Below are 27,106 nucleotides of genomic sequence, written 5' to 3' on the forward strand. Positions count from 1 at the left end.
AATAAACATTGAAAAATTTGCTTTTTTTGAACGAATAAATTGTGTTTTTAGCACAAAAAACTTAAGTTGCAGAGAAGAATATGAACATTAGTAAATGGGCCCCTTCCTTTGGATCAACTAGAATGTAAGCAGGAAAGTTGAATTAGATGGTTGTTTTGTTTATTTAACGCAACCTCATGTTGTTATATAACTATGGAATTCAGAGTCAACAACCAACAACTAGTGATGAGCGAACTTTTTCAGCAGTCATGGATTTGCAGCAAATCTCCGCATTTTGCCATTGGCGAATTGTTTCACAAAACTTCTGTGACAAAATTCGGCATGCGTCAGAAAATTTTGTTGCACGTCAAATTGGGCGCATCAAAAAAAATGTGGGCGACAAAAAGCACGCAACAAATGCGTTTTGCAATTTTTTCGCCGTTTGTGAATTTTCTTCCGGTTTCGCAAATTTTATGGCGAAGTGAAATGGGACAGATTCGCTCATCACTACCAACAACCTTTAGCTGCAAAAATTCATGTATTTTGTAATCACACTGCTGTATTGTTAATGTTTGTACATTTGCCCTGTGTTTATGTTTGCTTATCCAAGTACAGATATGGAAACTGTTATACAGAATGCTTGGGACCTGGGCTTTTCCAGATAAGGGGTCCTTCCATAATTTGGATTACCATACCTTAAGGGGCACATTTACAAATGTACGAACGCTCAGAGTGTATTTGCTCCGAATTTTTCGACTCCCGCGCAACTTTTTCGTACGCTTGTGCAACTTTTTCGTATGCTTACGCAAAAAAACAGAAAGGTTTTCCCGCTGTTTACAATCGTTCGGTATGAAAATTTTGTGACTTTCGGATCGCCAATACAATATTATCGTGACTAATACAATTTTTTCGGAAGCATTTTCGTGATATTTGCAATCTTCAGAAATTCGTTTCCAATTCGAATTTTTCCCATTCGGGATTCAAACTCGTGATTTGATAAATCTGCCCCTAAGTCTACTAAAAAAATAATTGCAACATTATTTAAACCAAATAGGTGTTTTGCTTCCAATAAGGATTAATTATATCTTAGCTGGAATCAAGTACAAGGTACTGTTTTATTACTACAGAGAAAAGGGAAATAATATTCAAAAATCAGAATTATATGATTAAAATTGAGTATATGGAAATTACCTTCCTATAATTCAGTGATTTCTGGATAAAAGGCTTCCAGATAACAGATCCTATATCTGTATTCTAATGTCTTCCCACATTCCAAAACATATAGGCAAACTAAGTGCCTCTAGTGTGTGTGTTGTGTGACTTTGATAGGGTCCATAGATTGTAAGCTCCACTGAGGCAGGAATCAACTAAATCTCTAAAAATGCCACATGACATTTTTTGTGCTATATAAATGAAGGAAAATAATGATGATAATTTCACACACTTTTGTTTTTTCTGATACAAATGGGATCTTTGTTTTGCTGAAAGATCTCTGGCTTTACCAGGCTGGATAATGGGTTTCCGGATAACACATCCTATACCTGTACTGTATGTCTTAGGGGGCAATTTGTCAGCATTTAAATGTAAGTTATTTGATATAAAAATGTAGTTTTGACATTAACACATTTTCTATTTAAGAAAATTAATCTTCAGGTTTCCAAACATGCAGGGAAGCTGTTTTTTATGCACATAATAAGGAATACTTTTATTTAGTAATATATTTAGAAAGGAACAATCAGGTAACTTTGAATGAGAAAATAACTTTTGACCTCAACTCGATCATTATTTAAAGAAGGAGGAGTCAGGACTACAAATAAAACATTAACTGACTTTTAAAATTAGATCAGTAATAAAATTCACTCAGTATATAGGAGTTATACTGACTGCAGCAGCCTTGTGTCCCACATCTGAACATTGGGATGTCACTATCTTTTTTTTTTTAAGTAATTCTTATAGGGAAAACAAAGTACAGGTAAAATTTATTTTTTTTACCACAGCATGCAAACATGCACAACCCTTTGTACACTGCAGACTGCAGACTGCTAAACATGCAACTCACCAGAAATTTTAATGTAAGCAACTGCTCCATCACCTCCTTCACTGTGAGCTCGAACCTCAACAACATACTCTCCTTCTTCTGGGACAGGTAATTCTACTGAATGTTTACCAGTTGAATAGAGCTTTCCATCTCGCTGCCCATCCTGTCTGTAAAGAACCTGAGCAGACACAGGTACTGTTATATTGATATGTACAGTATGTATATGCAGTATATACATCAGAGAATAGGGTGTTTCTATACCTCACTGTCCCTAATTTTATGGCATAGTTCTCAACAGGTATTAGAAAACATCCGTGGTGCAGCTTTGGAAGACATATGGTTTTAGCCAAGTTACTGCACAGTAGTAGCAGCTAACTAAATGGATACAAATTAACATATGACCAACTACACTGGGCTGAATCAGTCAGATCCAATCATTTAGCCCCTGGGCCAACAATAAGATTGCATAATATGGGGGATCTCCGCAGCAAGATCAGAAATGGTCAGCATTCATGTCCTTATGTTTTCTTCTGTTAACAGAAATTTACATCCTTGATATTTGAATAAACCCTGATTACAGGGATTATCAGCCGGGAAGGTCGTTTTTCAAACTGGTCAGGTATGGCTAATCAGCGTTCAGTATCAGCCCCCATTTGGCTAGTTCAAGATTTTAAAAATGTAATTACATTAGCATAAAAGAGTTAATGGGTAAGTAATTTATTCTGAGCCAGCTGATAGCATCAGAGAGATAAAAATGAACAACTATTCTAAAAACATGTTATTTTAGAAATACTAAATATTGGAATAATTGAAGAAAACATTTTCTGCCACTTGCTCACAATTTTCCATAACTGAGCAAAGTTCCACCAGTATGAACATACTAGGTTAATTATAGAGGCTGAATTTTATGAAAGTTATAACTGCCCAAAGTATTTAAGTGAAATCCCTTTTTGTTTTTAAAAATAGTGTGTTTTGGTATTGCCGAATCTTTATCAGTTCTTACCTTGTAACCATTCACAGCAGACTCATTGGATAGAGGTACTACATGTTCCCAGGTGATAATATACTGTGAACCATATCTCACAGCACTAGTAATCCGTGGTTTTTGACTTGGAGCTTGAGGAAATGAAGACAAAAGAATATAATTTATTAACAGCAGGGCCAATCTGGATAGTAAAGTGCCAATCTAGTAATCAAAGGAAAACTATACAATGTACCATTGAGTAATCCTAAATTGGCATCATACGATTCACAGTGCACAGAAACAAACCAAGGACACATCATACACTTAGGTCACACCAGCCAATAAAAGGGCAAAGTTCTGTCTTTTACTCCCACACAACTACCTGTTGCAGTATTTCCTCAGGGAGCACACTGGTCATCATAAAATGGTGGCTCAAGGGAAAAGATGTTAAAGGGCAATATAAATTGATATATATATTCCAGTTTTGGAAGATTTTTAATAGGCCATTTAATATGACATGAACTATCTGTTGATATTTATTCTGAGTTTATAGTTTTCATTTAAGCTGTAAAGGCAATGGCACACAGTCATTCAAGATCACTGCAGTTTTCCAAAGCAGAACCGTAGCAACCAAAATGCCTATAATCACCGGCAGTCAGTTTCTGTTTATGTGAACTGGAAACACACTGCTTATTGCAGATATTGCTTTGTACTTCACAAATCAATGTTGCTGAATAATGCCCTCCTACCTGCAGCAGCATCTGCCTTAGAAAGCAAATTTCCTATTCAAATAAACAGAACATGGCTGTCAGTGGCTCAGTTGGGTACAGTTGTTTGCTTTAACAATGGTTAATACTTACGAGCTTTCTTTGTCAAGAAAGTTATCACTCTGCTTGGCGGCCCATCCCCTGCGCTATTAAAGGCCCGAACTTCTAAGTTGTAATGGGTATCTGGCAACAATCCTTCAAGCCTGGTTGTAATATCTGAAGCTTTCACCTGTACTCGATGTGCTGCTGCTTCTTTGTCTTGAGTTCGCCAGTAGCGAACCTATGGAAGTCAATTAGATTTTATTTAGTTGTCCAGCTACCAGTTAAGCAGGATACCATATCACTGACATTTCTGCATATATGCATATAACTACTGTATATATATATGTGTGTGATTTTAACATTAAAAATATTTAGTTACCTAAAAAACAGTTATTTTTACGAAAATCTACATTAGAAGTGTTTATCAATGAATTCTTAAAGGTTATGTGGATATTGTTGTAAGAATATTTCTTATGTTTTGATTTTGGGTCAATGACTTCAGCTAAATATTAGGCCAGGGTAGAGTTTAGGAGGTATCATAATTAGCAAGCAAGACAGGTTGCAGAAAACAAATAAGAAATACAAAAATGTTTGCTATTTGCTCTGCTCTAGAAAAGCATTTTATTTAGAGCTGTGCATAGAATATGTGTATTGCTTTATCAACACCTCACTGCAGGAATGCGACCAAGAACCAGCAAGCAGAGCTGCTGGCCAAAGTAAAGGATCTACCTTGATTAGATAATAATATAAAGCAGGGGTCCCCAACCTTTTATACCCGTGAGCCACATTCAAATGGAAAAAGTGTCGGGGAGCAACACAAGCATTAAAAGGTTCCTGGGGGGTGCCAATAAGAGCTATAGTTGGCTATTTGGTAGCCCCTATGTGGACTGGCAGCCTAGAGAAGGCTCTGTTTGGCTTTACACTGGGTTTTAGGAAATCTACACTTGCCTCCAAGCCAAAAAATGAGCACCTACTTTGAGGCCACTGGAAGAAAAATCCAAGGGTTGGTGAGCAACCTGTTGCTCACCAACCACTGGTTGGGGATTACTAAGATAAAGGGAACTATGATTGATCTTCATTATTATGGGTTTGGTGCACCTTTTAAGCAAGCACAATAAGACCTAAAGTATATGGAAATTTAACCAATTTCCTTAGTTGCCGTTGCCTTAGAAGAGCTTTTACTAATCATTTAATGCAATTAAAAGACTAAGTTAGTAAAATAATAAAAGCTGCTGCAGGTCCCATAACATTCAGTAATACTGTATGTTGATTATAAATAAATGCTTAATGCTGATTGGTTGCTATGAGAGTTAGGGCTGCTGCAAAAGTTTGCGATTTTTCCTCTATAATCCAAATCCAATTTTTGCTTAAAGAACTTTATAGATTGCCTTATCGTAACGTAATTATTTTTTGAAACCATTCTTCTGTCAAGGCCACATAAACTAATCATCAACAATGCTAATGATCAAGTTGCACATCTGTAGACAGATTTATGAAACAAGATAAGGAATTAAATTGTTATTAACAGGGATAGAAAATCAAGGTGCAACATCCTGACTGCAGAAGAAGGAGCTGCGGAGTGAAGAGGTCTCTTGCCAAACTAGATTTAGTTACACTAAACACATTTCTACCATTGAGTTACTGCTGGCTAACAACATAACATTTTGTAGACACCAAATGTTATATGAAGAAATAGAAAAATGTATTTACAAGAAACCTTCCTGATGCTTCCTCCCCCCTCCCCACTACCCGTCGGAGGGAGTCAAGAAGGGGCTAGTGTAGAGAGCACAATTGCGGTCGCTGCACTAGAAGATTTGAAATTCTGATTTTAAAACCAGAGTTTCAGCTCTTAAAGTTGTTTTTCCCACCCCTGGAAACCTGCAGGGCGCTGCCTAAGGCAACATTCTTAACTTGCCTTATGGCAGCAGCACCCCTTGCAATTAAGTTTGCCTTTAAGACATTCTGATTGCATTTCATGCAATATAATGATTTTTGGTTATGGGGTGATGTCAGTTGCAAAAATCTTTGCAGTTAAGCCCTAAACCTGCAACCCTATCATCCGTAAAAAGTGAACTACATGCTTATATATCTGATAGCAGCACCCACCTGGTAACCTTCAATAGATTTCTCATAAACTGGGTGCCAGGCAACAGATACTTCAGAAGATGACAGTATATTGTATACTATTGCTGTTGGGGCTTCTATAGGTACTGTGAAAGAAGAACAAAATAATATAATCAAAACTTTGGTTATGAGAGATCAATTAATATAAGCTACTGCAACAAGGGATCATATAAAAATTGCAGCATGCTACTAAGCTAAAGCATAGAGCACTGTGACAGTTTGCATAAGTAGATATTAAGTATATCATATTGCCCTAACACACATAATCTGCACAAGCTGAAGCATATACTAAATACAAGCATTATTAAATCTGTGAGTACCCTGAATTTCAATCTCTGGTACAATTGTTATAGCCAGTGCAGTCTGCTGTATCCTAGGAGGCACCAGGTAAGAGGAGACCTGAGAATGAGCGCACACAGATTGAGTCTTTATATTTAAGGCACACCTACCCATAAAAGTAAATAAATAGAATATCCATTCCAGCTGAAAGATTTCCTCCAGCAAACCTTTGTTTGGGCAAGATTTTATGCAAAAAATGGCAAGCTTAGTTTTTTTTTTTTTTTAAGCTGATGGTTTAAAAACGAACAACTGTGAATGCATTTCAGATTAATAAATGGGTTCATTTAATAAAAGGGAAAATGTTTGCAACAGGTCTAATCACCTATAGTAGCCAATCAGCATGTAGCACTGACTGGTTACCTGTATAAAAGCAAACAATCTTGTTAGATACTTTAGGTTACTGTACCTTATTTTGTGCCTTTTATTACTGTATCTAAAATGTGCTTTTTATTCTTTTTATTACATATGGGGGTAATAATTATCACAAACATTTTTAATCTTTAATATTTTTTTTACTTTTGGTTATGACAATGAGTAGGCTTATAGAGGTTTAATAAACAGGAATACTGTACTATAATGTGCATTTTGGTAGGGGGAATATGATTTCAACCCACCCTTCCTCTACCACATGTACCCTACCATGTCGCTGGGGATGGCACTAGTGTGGTCACTAGTGACTAAAATCCTAGCCATTAATATGAGTGTTCAGGCATGGATCTCTCTTACCAAACATTTCTGCCAGTTGGATAATATAAAATAAATATTATAAAGTGTATAAAAACCAAGGAGTAAGTGCAAGTTTAAGGAGACTGAAAAATCTGTTACACCTACCATCCTCGGCTGAGTATATAACAACAGTGCTGCTGTATGGACCTTCACCAACTTTATTAAAGGCCTTTACTTTTACTTGAAACTGTGTTGCTGGCGTTATGGTGTCATCTTTGTGCACATAGTGACCACTTTCAGGGTTTGTAACAATAACTTTTCTCCATTCCCTGTAATTGAAAAGCTTGAAGGCGACAACATAGCCAAAGCCATCCCCATAATGATATTCACGTGATAAAGGCTGTTAAGAGAAGAATACTTTGTTAATTAAATAGGTGCAATGCAAGTCTTAGCAGGTATCAAGCACATAATTATTTTAAAAAATAAATTTTTGAACGTACTTGTAGGTTACATTGCATCCAGATTTACGTTTCAGTATATACTGTATTTGAAAATTCACCCAGCACCTGGATTGTGCCAGAGGATGACAGATCAGAGGGCTTTTACAAGGCACTGGCCTGTGGAAGTGGCACAGCACTGCGTATACCACTAGCACTAAAAGTAATTTATTTCATTACTAACCTCATTGATGCTTACAAACTATTACAGTCACACAAACGCTAGATCCGATTTTATTTCATCACATGTTGGACAGTGTGCCCATTTGAAATGCAATGTTGCTAATCTAGCCAACACAGGTCCTGATATGATAACTTAACATTTGCCCAAATAATAAGATCAGGTCAGCAACCCAGTTAACCAACTGGCTAATGATGGTATCCTTGTGCCAATAAGATAAGTAGCTTAAGGAATCTTTCAACATGTGCATATATGATTGCAAGATGACTATGTTGGGTATTTAGTTTGTTGAGAACCATACAAACAGATGTGGCCTAACTGACTGACTGATCAGCCTGTGTGCCTCCAGTTTGTGACCAAGGCCAAGAAAAAATACAAGTAAAAGACTGGTGAATTTTGGTTAAGACAGTGTAAGTTAACACTAGGGATGGAAGTGAAAACATGCAATTAAAATTAATTCATTCTTTCTTGTCTTATAGGGCACATATAGCAAATCACTGATTTTAATAGGAATATTAAATTAAGTGTGGCAGCGTGCCTGGAGCCAAAATAAAATGTGATCCAAAATGTGATAACATTAGCATATTAATGTGCCTTACAGAATTACAGTAATAATGGCAAATGTGTAACCAGGAGGGAACTGAGCAGCTGGGCACTGCAATGGGCCTCTCACAGAGCAGAAATGATTTAGGGATTAAATTCTACATTATTGGCTAGAGAGTGGGTTAACCACTGTGATCACTGATAATGCAGGGTTTACATTTATTCCTGTTTATGTTTGCTGCTATACAAAATAAATGAAGTAATCTGTATGAAACTAAATACATTATTTTTCCCCAGGTAATCCCTATGTTTTCTCTGGCAGTGGAGTGGATGCTCTGCAGAACATTCAAACTTGGTCTGGGCAATTTCAATTTATACTTGCCTGCCAAGTTACTGTTAACTCACGATTGCTTCCACCACCACCCCCAACTTCAGCAGGAGCTACAATAGGTGCTGGAAGAAGAAATCAAGTTATGAGCAAATAACACTGTAACACAATCCATACTATACAGTGCAAACATGAAATAACACAAAGGATAAATGAAAAAGAAAGAAAACATTTTGTATGTCTATTTAGTGGTAGTTTTTGCTACCACTAAATAGACAAACTGACATGTCTACACGGTTACATGGTTGTAGCCATTCCACCATTTGCTTGGATTTTGATAAAAATAATTCAACTGCCAATCTGACTACAGGTATGGGAAATGTTATCCAAAATGCACAGGACCTTTGGTTTTCCAGATAAAGGATCTTTTCGTAGTTTGGATCTCCATACCTTAAATCTACTAAAAAGTAAACTAAACATTAAATAAACCCAATTTTTTTTTTTTGCCTCCAATAAAAATAAATCATATCTTCGTTGAGATCAAGCACATATTTTTTATTATTAGAGAGGAAAAGGAAATCTTTTTTAAAATAAAGAGTTATTTGTTTATAATGGGAGATGGCCTTTCCCTATTTCGGAACTTTCTGGACTGGATAACAGGTTTCTGGATAATGGATCCCATACCTGTATAACTCACTGAAACATCCATTCAGCAAAACAACAAAGGACATGGAAACTCTGTGTCAAATGAAATGGCCATTATATCACTCTGAAAAAGGTTACTGGTAGTGCATTTGTTTTTGAAAATACATTTCATTCTATATAAACATACACACAGAAAAATAGTTACATACAATTAGCACATTATAGATCAGCATCTATGTTTTATCACTCAGGTTATTGCATTGCAAAAACATAGTTTTTGGGCTTTTTTTGGTTTATCATTTAAGCATGTTGCTGCACAAGTAGTGTACTTAAGTAATTTCCAAATATGATCCATATCAAATCCTAAAACACGCCTTGATACTTTTTAGCAAGTGCATCAGTCATAATGCAAACACTGAATAAGTTCTACTGAAACATACCACACCAGCTACATCCAACTGGCATAGAGTACAAAAGTAAGACATATGTACATACCAGCTCCCTCTGTTCTTATTTTTGGTGATGGCAAACTAGGTTCTCCAACTCCTAATGTGTTTGTTGCTGTAACCCGAAATTCATAGTCCATCCAAGGAATCAAATCTATAGCTCTTGCCATTTCCATATTTCCTTCAATGTTTGGATTTTCTAGAAAATTTAACAACATGTATCATCATAATTTATGACAACATTAAACTGTTAAAAGTTCAAAAATATGCCAAGATGTTGTAAAGTACACAAGGATTCATAATCATTCGCCTATTTTACACAGTATCCAGGCTTATGAAATCTTTTTGTCTTCCCCATGAAAAGACAGGTGCAAAGAGGAGTTAGCCCTGTATTAATGAAGGGTGGGAGGGGGAGGCATTTAGGTGTCCTATCCATCCTCCTGCCCCCTACCCGACCCATACTTCTCGCACTTGCGCTCAGGGGATTTGAAAATAAGCCCTAAAGTTTGTAGAGAAAGCTTCACACTCAGGTTCACTCAATAACCTATTAACCACCTATTTTTTTAAGTATCAAAAGAAAAGCAAATAAACTCTAATAAAAATTGTAACATAACTTTTTGACGTACCTGTCTTTACATCTTTCCAGTCTTCAGACAGAATGTTTTTCGCCTGAATATTATACTTGGAAATTGGCTGGTGATTGTCTGTTCCACTACTCCATGTTAATTTAACAGAAGTATCTCTTATTTCTTCTACTCTGACACCACCTGGTGGACCAGGGGGACCTAAAAAATGTATACACAGTATTAACAAATATCCTATATATTGTATGTGTGAGAAACGGATCTAGTACATCATGTCCAAGACTATAATTTGAATACGCGGGATGATATAAATGGTTATGTAACAAAAATATATTCTTTAGAATTGACAAACCTGGAAAGTCTAGAAAAAATTATAAATATATTATTTTTTTAAAGTTTCTTAAATTAGCACAACCAAGAGATTGTGTCATTTTGGCTTTATTCAAATGCTACTGCAGTACAAACATTTTTTGAAAAGTGATTAACTGCAGTGTTATGTCTCACCATTTTTGACTGACAGGTAGTTTCCAGTAGCTGGTAACAGAATGAAACCATCATTTCTGATTTATGCAGCTGATAAAGCATTAAACATTGAAATGGAAAAATGTCTATTGTTGTCCCAGTTCATTTTAATTTATAAACTCAAAATCTACTCCTGCCACATTCACTTCACCAGCCAAGTGAAATTAATGGCTCCTGCAGGCTACAAAAATATGATAATCATGGAATAATTCACTGAATGTCATTTCATAGTTTTTACAAATATATAGGATGGAGGTTATTTTTTATAGTAATTTCTTTAGCAATATTTCATGAAATACTGGTTGCAGAAGGAGAAGATATAAAAAGCCTTGTCCAACATTACAATTTCCAGTAAGGTACATAAATAATGAATAGGTTGCCAGAGCTGTCTGTAGAATTCCAGCGGGACCCACACTGCTTGCGCACAGTAGGTTATGTCTTGTGAACATAACAAACTGACTTCCATATGTTAGAGAAACAACATGCTCTATGTAATTTGTCTGTAATTTTTTCTGGAAATCTAAATTTGGCCATGTAACAAAAGAGAAACGAGTTGAACATTTACAATTCTATTGTGAAGTGATATACAGCAGCTAGTATGTGTATATTGTCATTAAAAGTTATTTGTTATAAACAAAAAATACAAACCAAACTTTCAAATACATATGTATTGGAAACGCAATTATTGTTGCACATCCGACCTCCCCATTTAGTTTGATATATTTTTCTTTTTGTTAATATCAATAAACATTTAAATAGCTGCTTTAATATTTAAATTGTGGCCAGATAGCATACACAAAATGACATCAAATATTCAAAATGTAAGAAATCTATTCAGCTGCCTACAAAGAAGCTAATTTACATTGATATGGTTCAATTTTTTAAAACAGGTGCCTTAAAATGCCCCACTAAATATATATATACCCAATGAGAATTTTTCCAAACATCAGTATACCATTTTAATACCAGAGACAATTATTTTAGCATTCTTACCTCTGACTACAAGATCAGCTGAAGCTGAGGAGTTGTCAACAATTGTTTGTGCTGTGCAAGTATATCTCCCAGCATGTTTAAGTTGTGCATTTTTTATAACAAGTTCACTACCAACATCATTCTGTTGAAAGAAGCAAGAAATGTTATCAAAATACTAAAACCAGTTCTAAAATGGTCCAAAAGCAGCTGATATGTGAAACTCATACTCAAGTAAAACTGTATGGGTTTACTCTGACTACTCATGTATCCTCCCATCCTCCAAAAACCTTGAGGGTAATATCCCACAGGGAGATTAGTTGAAAACATTCTGCTATATTGATACATCTACTTTGTTTTAGTAAGTCCTGAAACAGATTGAACTGCTAGGCTGAACTGCCCAGCTTAAGTTTTGCTAAATAAGTTCCAAAGGAAGATGAGCCTTAGAATTTAAGCTCCCTTGGGACAGAGACTGATATATATCTTATGTAAAATGTCAAAGAACATATTGAGCTATATTAGTAAAGAATAAACATTTAATCACTGGTCATCCCAGGATTTTCTTTAGTGATAAACTGTGGTGTGAATTATTGTGAACGTGGGCTTTAATTGTGTAATTCAGTCCTAAAAATGTCTGAATTTGGTCTTAGCGTGGCCAGGTTTACTTAATTGCGTTTGCAAAAAAATGTACTAATAGATTGAAATAACAAAAACCTTCTGTGTAAAATGGAATTGTTAGGTAATTTTCTTCAGTAAAGTAATTGTTCTTTAAACAGCATAATACTGTTCTGTAATCATTACGTCTTTCCGCAAAAAAATGACGTTTCACAAAAATTACATTTCATTTTATTGTATTTTAAATATTAATCTCCTTTATACCCTTATAGCCCGTTCATAATGTCCATCCTCCTTGTCAAATTCAATTGGGAAACCATTTAAAGTCCAGATAAATGTAAGGTCCAATGTGGGGTCATGAGATGCGTGACACTGCATGGTTGCATTTTCACCAACAGTCACATCAGCATTCGAAGGTGCAAGGGTTATCTTTGTGGCAGCTGGAAAAATGAATGAGGAAATTATTTAATTAAGCAGAACTGTGCCTCACTGCTCCAATACAAAGAAAGGGTTTTAAATACAAGATTGCATGAAATCTATACATTATTGCTCTACCACATTTTCTCAAATGTTGCTAGAGTACAAATCTCTCTATACTTTAAAATATTATCAAGATTTAAAGCATGCTATGCCCCACATTTTCACCTGGCATACATGGGGCAGCAGCTCTCTGCATTTTGGGTATTATGATGTACAGTAATGAACATGTCAATAAATGGAAAGTTGCTGTTTGTAAGGAAACTCTTGAGGCCTTATTTACAAAGATAGGAGACATGTATTTTTGAGAACAATGCAGTCATCAGTAAACAATGGAATATGTTGGGGTATGCTTAAGATCTCCAAGGCATTATGGGCCCATAGCCCTAAAGTTTGTTTATAGGAGGGCACCAGGCAGTAAGAAGATTGTTAGCTGACTAATAATGAGTCTGCCAATGGGCGTATCTTTTGGAAAGTGCTTTTATTGTTCTATGAGGTTATAGTTTTTTTTAGCATTTATTTTTGTCTTCATAAAAGCTACAGTGGAGGGTTCTTTAGACAGACAAATAATTACTTTAGAATCACAAATTTCTGCATTTATTAAGTGTGGAAAAACCCCTCTAGCACAAACCTGTGCCATATTAATGCTGGAAAGGTCATGTAGAAGTCAACAGCAACCATGCTTCTAATTTTTTTTATGAAAATCATCAAATAATCACTTTTCATGTTCTCCCATAAGTTTTGTACAAATATGCATTAAAGCTCAGCTCAAAACATTTAAAAAATAGCAAAAGATTGGTGCATACTATAAAGCATGCAGATTTTTTTCTGATGGCATATGAATAGCTAAGGGTTTGTAGATCTTTATCAAATAGGTGCAAAGGAAAAAATTGTTAGTACAAAGTAAAATTGTGCATTTTTTCCATTTAGGACCTTATTACATCTTCCCAATTGACTGTTAAATCACTCACCACAACAGACTCATTCTATGCATGTCAAGTCAATCAGAATACATACTGCACCTATTTTCTTAATGCATGCCACCCTGATGAGGGCCCCTCTCTGTGGGTTTGAAACATGTTGGGTTTTTGTATCTGAGAGAGCAATAAATTTTTTTCCATTTTTCTATATTCTGTTGTGCCCTGTTCCTCAATCTATTGCTTGATTGTTTGTACTTGGGGACTTACAGGCAGTCCCCTTACAGTGAGCACCCAGCTTGTTGCATTGTGATTGATTTTGGTGTGCCAATTTAATACATAATGATTATATATTGCAGTGAGACTGAACTTGTATTACTCTCTATTGTGAGTTTATTTAGAGCTCCTCCAGAATATGATGGAAACAATATCTCTTTAATTACCTGTAACAGAGAGTACTCCAGTGCTATTTGCTTTTCCTCTGTCATTTTCTGCAAAACAAGTATAGCTGCCTTCATCAAGCTTTGTTATGTTCAGAATTTCTAGGCTACCATCATCCCAGATTGATACGCTAATCAAAGGATAAAACACAGTAAAAGTTCAGAGAATAACATATATTTTTTTAAAAGCTGATTTCTTTAAAAATGCATAAATATCTCCATGTCTAGTTATGATTGTGTAGCAAACATTTTATACATGAAATCTAATGTGAGTTAGCCATTTAATATGTTTGTGGGGGTAATTACAGGTCTGCAATCCCACGACAGACCAGAATGTATATGGAATGGACTCGCATCAGCTCAGTTTAGAAAGCAGTTTAAATGGCCAAACTTCCATGTGGCTCTAGCACCCCCACACCGGTTCCTTTAATGGTGGACTTTTATAAAAGCTAATGAAAGTGGAGTATTAAGCCAATGCCCAGGTCAGGAGTTAATTTTGCCAAATCAGTTGCACTTCCATCGTACTTGTATATTTTTTCTTAGCCTTGGAGTGCTCCCACAACCCCCCTTTTGTAAATTTCGGAATATAAACAGAATATAAAAATGTTTGCCTAAGGGAATGGTGGATCCTGTTTGTAAATATGCTGTGCTTGTCTTAAAACACTAGGTGGCAATAAAGCACTAGTCAACACAGAGCAATTCAGTCTGTCAACTTACATCTGTTTAAAGACCAGTTTGTTAAGAATGATTTACAGTATTGTTTTGAATATGGAGTTTTATTTAACACAATAATAGCAGAAGCACAAACTAAAAAAGGACCATCATATATTAATTTCGGGTTTGTGCTCACAACGGATCTGATACTTCTGTAAAATGCTTTTTCTCCTATAAAATTTGTCAGTTAAACTTTCTCTTTTGCATAGGATGTTATCTTTGCTCAACACAAATTGGTAGGTGAGAAGTGTCAGATCTTTGTGAGCTTTAAAAATAAATACATATATAAAATAAACCAGTCCCACAATTCTGTTATATTTTTAAATGTGGACATTGAGTGCTCCCATCGGTCAGAATCACTTAAAATGACACTGGAAATGTACAACGCTTAGTACTTACCGACTGCTGTTTATGAGCAGTTCCGTCCCCTTACTCCATGAAAATTTGGCTTTTGGAGCAGCTTTTGGCTTGCACTCAATGATTACACGTCCTCCTTTGGCAGCTAAAACTTTCTTTCTCATAGGAGTAAATTCAAATGTTGGTGCTAAAGCTAAACAGGAGACAAATCAAAATTGTGTCATGGAAAATGTTTTTTTGAATACGTGTACAAAAGTTACGTTTTGCTACCCAGTATAAATGTCTCTGCAGAATTAGACATTAAGAGATACAAAACATTTTGTTTTCTAAGTTTTTTTTTCTTTGCATAAATACCAACAACGTATTCCAAAAATAAGAAATCTACTAACCGAGAATCTTTAACTCAGCATTTGCATAAATAATTCCATGCATATTTTCTGCTATGCACTGATACATTCCAGCGTCTTCCAAAGTAAGCCCTCTCTTTATTAGGTCACCCTTTCCATACTGAAATAAAGAAGCAGAATTAACATAAATATCATCTCACTGGCATTATTCAAAGTTTACTAAACTAACCAGATCATTAGGTACAACCTGGTAGGTTTTTAGCACTCTATTCTAACCCATAATTGGTTTATTATTAGTTTATTGTCAGGAACACCCTACTCTTTCTTCAGCATATACAGAGCTTTGTGTTATGGTCACAAAAAACTTTGTTGGCCAATAATAAAGGCAGAATCTTGCAGGTAGGAACTTTCTTGTGTAATTATTTTCATTTTGATTGGATAATTAAGTAGGTTTGGAATGTAAGGCTTTAAACAAAAATAATCAGTACTTATATTAAATATTAAAATAATATTTCATATTACATTACAATATAATTTTGTCTAATTAAAAAAATATAATTCTAAGCAACTTTCCAATATAAAATATATATGGGCTCTAAATAAAATATTTTTTGCCCAGGAAAAGTATATGGAGATTTCATATTGTGCTTACCGATGCTCCGTTTTTCAGCCATCTGATGCTAGGCTGTGGCTTGCCTTTAGCAACACAGGCCCAGTGCAAATCACTGCCTATATCTCTTTCTGTATCATTGATGTGTTCTACCCATTCTGGCACACCTAGAAACCGAGGCAATATATATTTTGAACATTATTCCAATCTATTAAGAACATACAACATTTAAAAACTGGAAATAAAGTCTTTTGTCTGTAAATTCAATGAACTTTTTGGTAACTTGAACCAAGGATGAAATTAAGCTCTACACTGTTAACATCCATTTTATATCTGATTTTACTGATTTTTCTGATTTCATTACTCATATAAATCTAAAGTATATTATTAATATAAATAGATCCCAAATGAGTGTGGGTAATTGAATTCTATGCAGTATAAAAGTTTAATTACATACTCATTTATCTTGGCTTATAGGCGGATCAGTGACTCTTAGTTTGAAAAAAAAAGAGTAATTTTACTCCTTCCTGGAAACAAGCCTCTTAACATTATTAATAAATTAATTTAATAATTTCCCTGTAGAAGGAGAGCTATCTGTCTTCAAAACTTGGGAACCTACAACATTCAGCATATGAATTTTTAAACAGCAATTTTACCAGCAATGTCTAGGGGAAAAAGTACAAACTACATCAACCACTATTTATTGGGCAACTTTGCAGAAATATATCATTTTGTAAAGTTCAAAATGCATGCAATGTATTAAGCCATCATGAGGCTGAAATAAAATGCCAGTATTACTATCAATTCCAAGACATAGAGGAATGCTATGGTTATGTAAAGCTGAACCCAATTCGTTTTTACACATGGCATACCTTCTACATATACATATGCTTTGTGTGTGTCCATCCCTTTAATGTTTTTAGCTTCACACTCATACGTTCCTTCATCTTCGGGCTGGATATTGAAAATCTTTAAGACAGCCCCAGACATGCTTATCTCAGCTGAAGCTGGCATTGCCTCATTTGTTTTTCTCCATGTGATTACAGGAATAGGACTAGAAGTAAAGGTGACAATATAAATACATATTTGTGAGACTGAGGGAAACATAAGACAGTGTGACCTTGAGAAAAAAAACTACTAAATAATCAGTTACAACAAATACAAGCAAGTTGCTTAAAATTAACATATTTCCATAACTGATCTTCATATTAATGATCTTAAGGCCAGCAACTCAAGTATTACAACATTTAAGGTATTGTTCTTATTCTGAATACACAACTGACACTACACAGCTACTATTAAGCAATTTAAATAACAAACTAAAAAAAACAAGATACTTGATAAAACAAAATCATCACAGATTTTCCTATGAATACAAGTCTTAAAATAACAAATACAATAGAGGTTAAATACAATAGAGGTTGCAAGCTGAAAAATAATAACATCAATATCTCACTAACAACCATTTTAATTTATTTTAAGGATTCAGTACATTCCTACTGAAGTTTATCTGTCAATGCCATACTTTCTACTTCCAGGAATCAGTATAAGATAGATAATGCCATTCTCCCACCCCTTCACCTTGCAGCACAAGCTATAGAAGTGTCAGCAATACAACTCACTATTATATACCTATGAAAGGCTATTGATACTCTATGATGCCCCAGAGTCCCAGACACTGAGGGCTGCTATGCCTTTACCAGCAGCCCTATCAAAACATTAAATAGTAGTTTATTGAGCAACCAGTCACAAAGAGACCTGTGCACATCTGCCGTAATGTCTTAAAATGTCACTTGATAGCCAGCCCCCAGTCTTCACTGAGCAACTCAACTGAGATCATAAAGGGCGAAACCTCTGCTGGTCTTATCTGCAGCCTATCATAGGGCAGTTTTCTTGGATTTAATTCCTTGCTATTAGAAAATAAGGATGGGTTGAATCTTTGTATTTGGCTATAATCTTGGTTACTGCCTAATGTATGGACTATGCTTGCATAGTCCATTTTTAAAGATGGGAAGGGCCATTTGTAATTTTTTTTTTCATTTTCTCTAAAACCATGAATGCCAGGTGATTTATTAAAAGTCTTTTAAAAACACAAATAAGTGTGAGAAAACCCCTGAAACCCTTAAAACCATGAAGCAAAGAAAGATCTTCCAGTTGTAAAAAAGGGCATCTACATAATCTCAATAGTTTTTAGATTTGTTGCAGTTTTGACGCATAATAAATGGCAAAAAAATTTTTTTTTTTTTATGAAAACAATGCCCCCCCATAGACAATAATCATTATTACTGAGTATTACTTACTTTCCCAAAGCAAAACACTCCAGTGTGACGTTTTGATCTTTCAAGGCACGAGTGTCTTTAAATTTGACATTAATAACAGGTGTATAACGTTTAGGTTTCTCTAATAAAACAAAATATCCCATTAGTAAATATTAAGGATGAAACACTGCAATTTTGTTCTGTTTATGAAACAATCATGAGTTTTTAATGTGCACTGAGAAAAAAATTAAGGAAATAGGAGTCTAAAATTACATTTAGGTATTATGGCAGGAGTATATATGCAAACATTTTAGTTTTCACTGGATGACAAAATTGAATATACAGGTATAGGACCCATTATCCAAAATGCTCGGGACCAAGGGTATTCCAGAAAAGGGGTATTTCTGTAATTTGGATCACCATACCTTAAGTCTACTAAAAAATCAATAAAACATTAATTAAACCCAATAGGATTGTTTTGTATCCAATAAGGATTATTTATATCTTAGTTGGGATAAATTACAAGGTACTGTTTTATTACTACAGAGAAAAAGGAAATCAGTTTTAAAATTCTCTATTATTTGATTAAAATGGAGTCTATGGGAGACGGGCTTTCCGTAATTCGGAGCTTTCTGGATAATGGGTTTCCGGATAAGGGATCCCATACCTGTACTAAGGAATTATTATTAGATTTTTAATTTACTAAAGAATTATTATATTAGAATAAAAACATTTTCACATATGTGACTGTACTGCTAAAAAAAACATTTTTTAGCATGTAATTATTAGCTATTCCAATATTTGTGCTATGTTAAATCATTGTACAGTGCAATTTCTGTCAATTATATATTTTAGTCAGATCTTTTATATATGTATATGACTATAGCCTGTAAGAGAAAAATATAAATTTTTTATGTCATTACCTTGGTGTGGAAGGTAATGAAATGTGCAGTTACAGTAAAGTATGTAACAGCACTTGATACCGTGTGTTGTTTGGATACCTCTATTTAGGTATAGTTTAAATGCAGTTCCTGCTACCCTGTCATAAAATTCTGCTGTTGTATTTTTTTTTACTGTTTGTGTGGTAACATAAGGACTATTACTCTTACTGTACCAGCAGATATTTGAACTGCCAATATTCTACTGCTCTAATAGACAGGAGGATCTTGACCTTCAGCTTCTGAGGCACAATTTCAAGGGTGCTCAAAAGCACCAAACATGTGTCCAAAGCATTTTCTTACCTGAAGTGTCAGTTTGTGGAAGTAGTGAAATAAATTTGCTGAATACACTTTTGGTAACAGAAGGGCTGGAGACAAAACATGAGTAATTGCCTCGGTCTGATTGCTCCACTTTTGCAATGTATAAATTTCCATTTGCTTGTGTAACAAATCTTCTATTATCAGGTGAAATGAACACAGGAAATTCATTTAAAAGCCAGCGATAATTAAGATCATCTGAACAAGAGAAGGAAAAAGCAAGAGGTTAAATTCACAAAACATTGTACATTTTAGTATATACAGTATACATATATATATACACACACATACACCAAATAATACTGTACAGTGTATTTGATTACTGGGTTGAATCTTAAGAATGGTAAGATGGTAAGAAGGTCTAGTGTCAGATATGAGAAAAAGGATGGCGCTCATCACTACTAATAATAAAAATGCGTTTATTTCATATAATAAATTATTTATAATAAAAGGTATATTTAATTGTATCAGAGTGAATATACTATAGGTGTTGCCCTTAAATTCTCTGCACAATATGCTTGTGCACATCCGACTCGCACTGAAAGAAAAATATGTGAAATAAGAACAAAATTTACTTTGTGTAAATTGATTATAGGATTTGTAAGCCTGCAATGTAGTTAGTAAACTAATCTGTTGGTGGGAAAAATAATACATATTTTATATGCGCAATTAAAATTTGCAGAGTAATAACAGTCTAATGAATATATATTAAGAAACTGCTTTTATTACAGTTCCCCCATACTGGTATTAAGTCTTGCTAGATAAGTACTGTACATTTACTGCCTAAAATACACCATCACAGCGACACTGTAACTGAGGTTGACAAACAGACCCATATACCAAGTTTAAGCCTTTTTTTTAAACATTCTTTAATATCTGCCAGCACAACCAGCACCTTAAAATGCAACCAGAGTTCTCATTATGTCAAGGGATACTCTGGCCTTCTTTGGAAATATTTACTGGTGAATAAAACACCAGAGAGTTACATGGGTGTGTTGGCTATATGGTAATCATATCTCCTCTTAATTAAGAACAACACCATTTCGAGCCCTAGTACAATCTGAAAATGCTCAGTTGACAGCAATTCTCTGTTCATGACACTACAACAATAGCACCATCAAGACCAAATGACCTTAGGTAAGTACAAATCAGGATGTAGTAGCCCTTAGTATTGTTCATCCTTAAGGCAACCTTGTGCTAATTTCCAAAGTTGATACAGACAATGCTTATCTTTCATATCTCCTACTCCAGAAACTATGAACTGAATCCAAATATAGTCTTCTAATAAAAAAAAAACCTTAATGATTACCAGGGAAATGTGGAGGGGGATCACATATGAGAACGGCTCCAGTTCCTTCTTTCACTTTTACTTCATAGCGTTCCTCTGTCGGGAACGGATCCAGATCTGTTAAAATATAACAATGCCTTCTATTAAATGAATTTGCTTCACAACTATAGAGATAGGAAAACAATATTTGTATGGCATTTCCTCATAAAAAAAAGTAAGTAATATTTTTGGTGCTAGGAGCATCCTATTCCTATTGAAGTCTGTGGAAAAAATTGGAAGAGCAAACAGCCTTGCTACACATATTAATGGAGAATAATCAAACATTTTAGGGGTCATTTACTTACTACACATTAATTTGCACATTAGTGCAAACTGAAATTTAAGATGCTAGTACCATGTTTTTTTACTCATAATGCATTGTTTTCCCATAATTCCAGTGTTACTGCAGTAGCCAGGCGATGTTTCTCCTGACACAATTGCAGCTGATGTGTCAAAATTGACACTTTGATTGCACTTTGACATAAATCAGATGCAATTGCACTGGAAAGTTTAGGACCACCTGTGTCAGTTTGTGCAGATATGCAAAATTCATAACATGAGACAAGACAGGCTGAACAGCACCAAGCACAAATATATGGAAGTGCAAGAAGCACATATTAATGTGAGTACCATGTGAGTACTGCAATAAAATGTGTGTTTCTGCAACTGTGTCTGAATGCTTTTCAATACGCTTCACTCTGTTTGTCTGGAGGCACTATTCACTTATATGCTTGTGTGGTAGTGAACTATAACCTTAAGCTTAAACTTAAATTTAATGGTTTCTTATAACAAGCCAAACGCTCACCAAATTAGACTACAGGTCCGGGTGCTTATGCCCCGAACCTCTCGCTCTGTGAATGCTTTTCAAGATGTTCCTAGCCTCTCTTACTTGCTTCTGTCTCTGCAAGTAATCCCAGACTGGCTCAGTGAAGTTAAGATCAGGGGCCCATTGGAGCATACCATCTATTGCATGATTCTCTGTTCTTCTACACTGTATTTGCTGCAAGTGCATTTTTTTCAAATTGTAGATGGGTATACCAGGTTTGCAGTGGTTCCTGTTAGTTCTGAGCTGATGGCAGTGCTGCAGGCCTGGCAATACAGATTACGTACAATCTATGGATTCTGCCTAATGCCAATGCCAATGGGGCTGCTGTAAGATCCCATAGACATTAACTATTTAGTGGGCTGGTGGGCCTCTGTGTACTAGAAATGCCAGGGGCAATTTTGTACTCAAGTCAGGTCCTAAATACCTGTCAGCCTCTCAAAATTTCTGCTTGGGCAGGAAATTACTGATGCAGGTTGACCACCTTTTTTTTAATCTATGCTCTCTTTTGCTGTGGTATGGACTTTCAAATATCTTACTGTATTACTTTTTACAAAATAAATGATTAGAATTCTAAAGTATTTTCTTTTCCATTGAAACCCCAATGCAGAAGGTATAAAATGACCATCTAAGGAAAATGTTGTTATCGAGTATACTAAAGTGCCTAAGACTTTTGCACACTACTGTATAAAATGAAATGCTTACATCCAAAGTTTAAATTGGCTTCTCTACTCCAGACTTTCCCATACATATTTGAGACAATGCAAACATATTTCCCAGAATCTTTGTATTTGTCTGGATTGTTGATGACAAGGTTACCACCCACCAAACTGTAATGCTCATTAAGAAGGTCTATCTCCCAATTATTCCTTCTCCACCTGAAAAAAAAAGTATAATATTTATTTGAAAATTATATATTTAGATGAATTTGCAAATCTTAAAGTCCTTAAGATGGATATTTATATATAAATAGCCGCTGCCTTATGACTAACAATAATTACAGGGTTCTCTGTGAACAAAAAAAATATCACATATCTAATGTATTTAGAATATGGTATGGACCAAATGAGCAAGCCAATGCACCCATGAAACCAATGCTAATTATTTTTGCATTATAAGAAATCTAACAGTCAAAATACTGATCTTATAGAAATAATGCAAGTAGCCTTTGAAAAACAGATAAAAACAGATAAATGCCTCTTGGAGAAGCCCACTATAGGGAAGCATAGGTGCAGGCATGACTACAGTTAAGGATAGGGGCTGCTGTGGGAGGGCTACAGAGGAGGGTTTAGTTCTCCTTTAAGTTCAACATCATATACATAACGAAACTGGAATGTATGTTCTGTAGATTTCCTCCAATCTCTTGGTGAAGAATTTTACGTTTACAGCACTATACAAATCTATTTATTTCTACAACTGTAAACTACATATAGAATGTAGCACATTTAGTTATCATAACCAAAATGTTATTAGTGTTACATAGACAGCAATGGGCACACAAATAACATTACTTGTAAACAGGAGGAGGGTTTGCTCGAGCTCTGCAGTTCACTGAGACTTTGCCTTCCATAGATTCTTCAGGAAAAATAGTGTCAATTGGTTGTTCTTCAAAGACAGGTCCATATCTTTTTCCTTCCTCTAAAATAATAACATAAAATAAATCAGTTTTCAAGGAATCAAGAAAGATATAAAGACAGATATAACTAACCAGTCATACAGAGAAAAACATAATCCTTCATGACAAACCAAAGGGGTTAGAGTTTAATATAGATTATTCAAAAATCAATGAGAGAGGTTTTCTTTTTAATTTCAGACAGAAAGCGTTTTGAATAAGTGTAAGGGGTGCAAGGACAGAAAGAACATTTTGCTATTCTAATTGCTAATTTATTGTTATTTTATTTTTCTAATTAAGTCCAGTTTGGGATTTATATAAAGGAATGATAATTTCAGACTATCCCATGTCATCTATACTGCAGTATCTTCTTAACAACTGAACATCGTAGACTGCATTAAAAATATATAAACATGCTTTACAATCTCATTAAAATTCCAGGAAAATCAACATCAGACACCTTCTCTGTGAAGGGCAGCTTTGATCTTGGGAACTTTCTCTATTACCCTTCAATTCAAGGAGAGAATCATCAGAAACTGTGAGCTTCTAATCTATCCATAGTCCTGATTCAACCCAATATTATTGAGTATTTAAAGTCAGTTCCATTAAAAATCAGGATGGTCTTTGTTCATTTTGTTTATAAGATGCTACTAGTTCAGTACAAAGAATACTAATGATGCCTCTATATGCATGTTTCACCATTTGCACAAAACAAAGATGTAATTCTCCCTCAGTCTTGTTTAGTGGAAGCACTCAGTCCAGGGCACTTTCATGTTCTTGAAGCTTAATCTCAAAACATACTTATTCATAATTCATTTAAAAAAAGAGACTTTATCACTAGGTGGCAACCAGATAACAGATCAGTTACTAATAATCATATTTTCTTTTTCATTTTGATTAAATAAAAGGCAGTATTTTATTAAAAACACAGACAATGCTATAAAAGGAGGGCCCCCCATATTAATTGTTATCCAACATATATGTAGATATCACAATAAAAATATAGTATATATGCATAAATGAACAAATTCTGCATGGAAGCCCTAGGTGAGTGAGCCAGACAAAAACAATATATACTGTGCACAAAATTATCGTAAAGTGTGCAATAACCATGTTTCCATAATTTCAATATGTAAAGAAAAAGGTGATAGTCCAAAGTACTACTTGTAAGTACCACTAACAATGGTAGGAAATGTTTTACTGTTGCCAGGCAAGAAGGAGGGGATCCTTTGAGTAAATAACAAATCCCATTTACACAATGTTGTTTATTGGTTGTCTGCAAATTAAAAAAACACATAACAATTTGTTGATTCCCATCGTACAGATCCAATGACAAATAGCTTAAAGGATTAAGTGCAATAAAACATCTGTCAGATATTTGCCTTGCTAGAAATATTTTAATTACAAAAAAAGCAAACAGCAAAATATTAGATCAGATAAAAGAAAAATAACTGAATTTGAATGCAACAGCAACATCATTCAACAGCTGTGATCCCCTGATTTTGCAACATGTTTTGTGAACAATCTGTTTTTTTTCTTAACCTTCTGACTGTTTTGCCATGTTATTGTTCTGACTGTTCCAGGGAAAGCAGTTTAAAAAAAAAAAACAAAAAAAAACACATGGTAAATTTTAGACTGCTTCCATTTATATTGAATGGGAATCACAAGAAAGCACTGCAAATTGTGACTGACTGAACTTGTAATTCTCCTTGACTGTAACAGAATGCAACAAACACTGCTACCATTTGGAAACTAAAAGGTGTATGCACCAACAAAAATGTTAAATTGCACCACTGCAGTTAAAAGGCCAATATACCAAGTTCAATAAATAGGGCTAGTGCTAAACATATGTTTTTGTGGATCGGTTTTGGTTATTTTTTGTCAAAACAGTGCCAAACAGGGAAATTGAAGCTACTCCATGTTTCGTCCTTGCAAGGTAGATAATTATATTACCAGTGCACAGATAATCATAATGAAGTCTTGCTAACAAAACAATTACAAAATGGAAGAAGGGAGGGGGTTACAGAACTGGAACTAGGGGTAGGCAGAAGGGACTAGGGCCTTAGACAAATAACTCTGCTATCTTCTCTAATACTGGCCCTGTTGTGGGCATTGCAAACTCAAAAACAGTGCACAAAGCAGGGGCAAATTAGTTTGGAGCAAGGTTTTGGTGGCAAGCAACTAGGTGGGCTACAGCAGGGGTGTTGATAAACTAATTATATATCATGAAAGGACCAAAATAACCAAAATCATGGATTTTTCATATTTATAACCAATAGGCAAAAAACTGTGTAACTAACAGTAATAACTAAGAAAGGCTGGGCCCCCCAAACCTGCCTTAAAAAAATCTTCTAGGTGCCCAGCACAGGTGGAGAAGTTGACACAGTTGAAAGGGTCGTACAGACCCTGCTGTCCCAAAGGCAACCTTTTCCATGGTAGTTCATAACAAGGGCTATTAATTGAACTTGTATTAAATAAGGGGGTATAATGTCCCTTTAACAAAACAAATCAGGGATACATTTTGGTCAGTCTAGTAAAAGGTAGAAAATGAGAAAACCAAACATTTTCTGCTGTTTGTGTTACTGTACTGGTGAAATTCTTTTTTTATTAGTATATAATTCAATTCAGTATATAATTGAATATATAATTCAATTATAAAATAAACTAAATTAAAAAATTAGATCAAAAGACACATTTGTAAAAACAATCTGTTAGGATGTTTGGAATCTGAAATGTGTTAAACCTTAAGATTATCTTAAACACTTAAATATTGATCATTTCACTATACTTTTCTAATTTAAAAATAGCTACATTTAGATTTAGTTGTGTATGTACTACAAACCATTAAACCGAAAAGAATACAAAATGTCACCGAAAAATGTTATAAACTTCCAGTTTGATTTTCTTGGCTTTGAGCAGTACTGGTATAATTCTGCCAAGGAAGACTTAACATCATCTTGGCACATGTTACAGGATGGAATGTTTTCTTTTCTATAATTCTTTTAAATGATGCATGTAAAAAAATGTCTTAGTGCTAGAGAACCTTGGGATGAAATTAACACATACATTATTGGCGACACATTAATTAAGCTAATTGTACAATGAGGACTACAGAAAAAAATGAGAAATTATAGTACTTAGGAAGCAGCACATAATATCTGCTTGTAACGGCAGCCTTGCACTATGCTTTATGAATCTAATTTTCTGACTGGAAGTGATGGAGGCAGCCCTGGGCAAGTTCTGTGCATTAAGCAAGTGAGTTATGTCAAGCTATGCTTCTGGCAGCATGGGAGAACCTTATGCTGCTGCCAAAAGTCTACATGGGAGATTTTGCAGTATGGTGTTGGATCGACAGATCGCATCCTATAAGTTGGATGTAGATGCATGGTTTAAAAAATAATGGGACAGATAGAAAAATCCAGTGTGTAAACTACAAGGAAACTGGATCTGACACAATAAAATCTAATGGTGTTTGAAAGACTTTTTCCTGTTATTGAAATACAATGACTGGATGCGGATGCATGAGCAAAACTTACAATTAACTTTATCTGATCTGACTGTAGGATCTTACAAAATCTATTTTGGGTTTGTTTAACTGCGTCTAGTACAAGGGGATGCATATTCTGTATACTTGTTTGCACTATTACTAGTCCCTTAAAAGAATGTCGACCCTTTTTAAGTTCTACCAGTGTGGCGGGACTTTGCAAAAGAAGCAGTTA

General features: G+C 34.9%; 1 protein-coding gene across 2 annotated transcripts in view; it reads right to left on the bottom strand.

Moving 5' to 3' along the window:
• cntn1 (contactin 1) overlaps positions 1-27,106 on the bottom strand; it is a 74,686-nt gene that overhangs the window by 3,271 nt on the left and 44,309 nt on the right. For both annotated transcript variants that reach the window (XM_002932811.5, XM_031898958.1), the window contains 20 exons: positions 23,287-23,413; positions 22,481-22,653; positions 20,935-21,030; positions 19,611-19,823; positions 18,412-18,511; positions 16,984-17,165; positions 16,154-16,278; positions 15,544-15,661; positions 15,197-15,347; positions 14,087-14,214; positions 12,514-12,689; positions 11,659-11,779; positions 10,186-10,344; positions 9,609-9,758; positions 8,523-8,593; positions 7,085-7,319; positions 5,897-6,000; positions 3,842-4,028; positions 3,021-3,133; positions 2,039-2,195 (listed from right to left, as the gene is read on the bottom strand). In XM_002932811.5, the coding sequence (XP_002932857.1) occupies positions 2,039-2,195; positions 3,021-3,133; positions 3,842-4,028; positions 5,897-6,000; positions 7,085-7,319; positions 8,523-8,593; positions 9,609-9,758; positions 10,186-10,344; positions 11,659-11,779; positions 12,514-12,689; positions 14,087-14,214; positions 15,197-15,347; positions 15,544-15,661; positions 16,154-16,278; positions 16,984-17,165; positions 18,412-18,511; positions 19,611-19,823; positions 20,935-21,030; positions 22,481-22,653; positions 23,287-23,413 (2,886 nt within the window). The remainder of the gene's footprint in view (positions 1-2,038; positions 2,196-3,020; positions 3,134-3,841; positions 4,029-5,896; positions 6,001-7,084; positions 7,320-8,522; positions 8,594-9,608; positions 9,759-10,185; positions 10,345-11,658; positions 11,780-12,513; positions 12,690-14,086; positions 14,215-15,196; positions 15,348-15,543; positions 15,662-16,153; positions 16,279-16,983; positions 17,166-18,411; positions 18,512-19,610; positions 19,824-20,934; positions 21,031-22,480; positions 22,654-23,286; positions 23,414-27,106) is intronic.

Source organism: Xenopus tropicalis, chromosome 3, assembly GCF_000004195.4.
Source record: "Xenopus tropicalis strain Nigerian chromosome 3, UCB_Xtro_10.0, whole genome shotgun sequence".
In the NCBI taxonomy this organism is placed as follows: Eukaryota; Metazoa; Chordata; class Amphibia; order Anura; family Pipidae; genus Xenopus; species Xenopus tropicalis.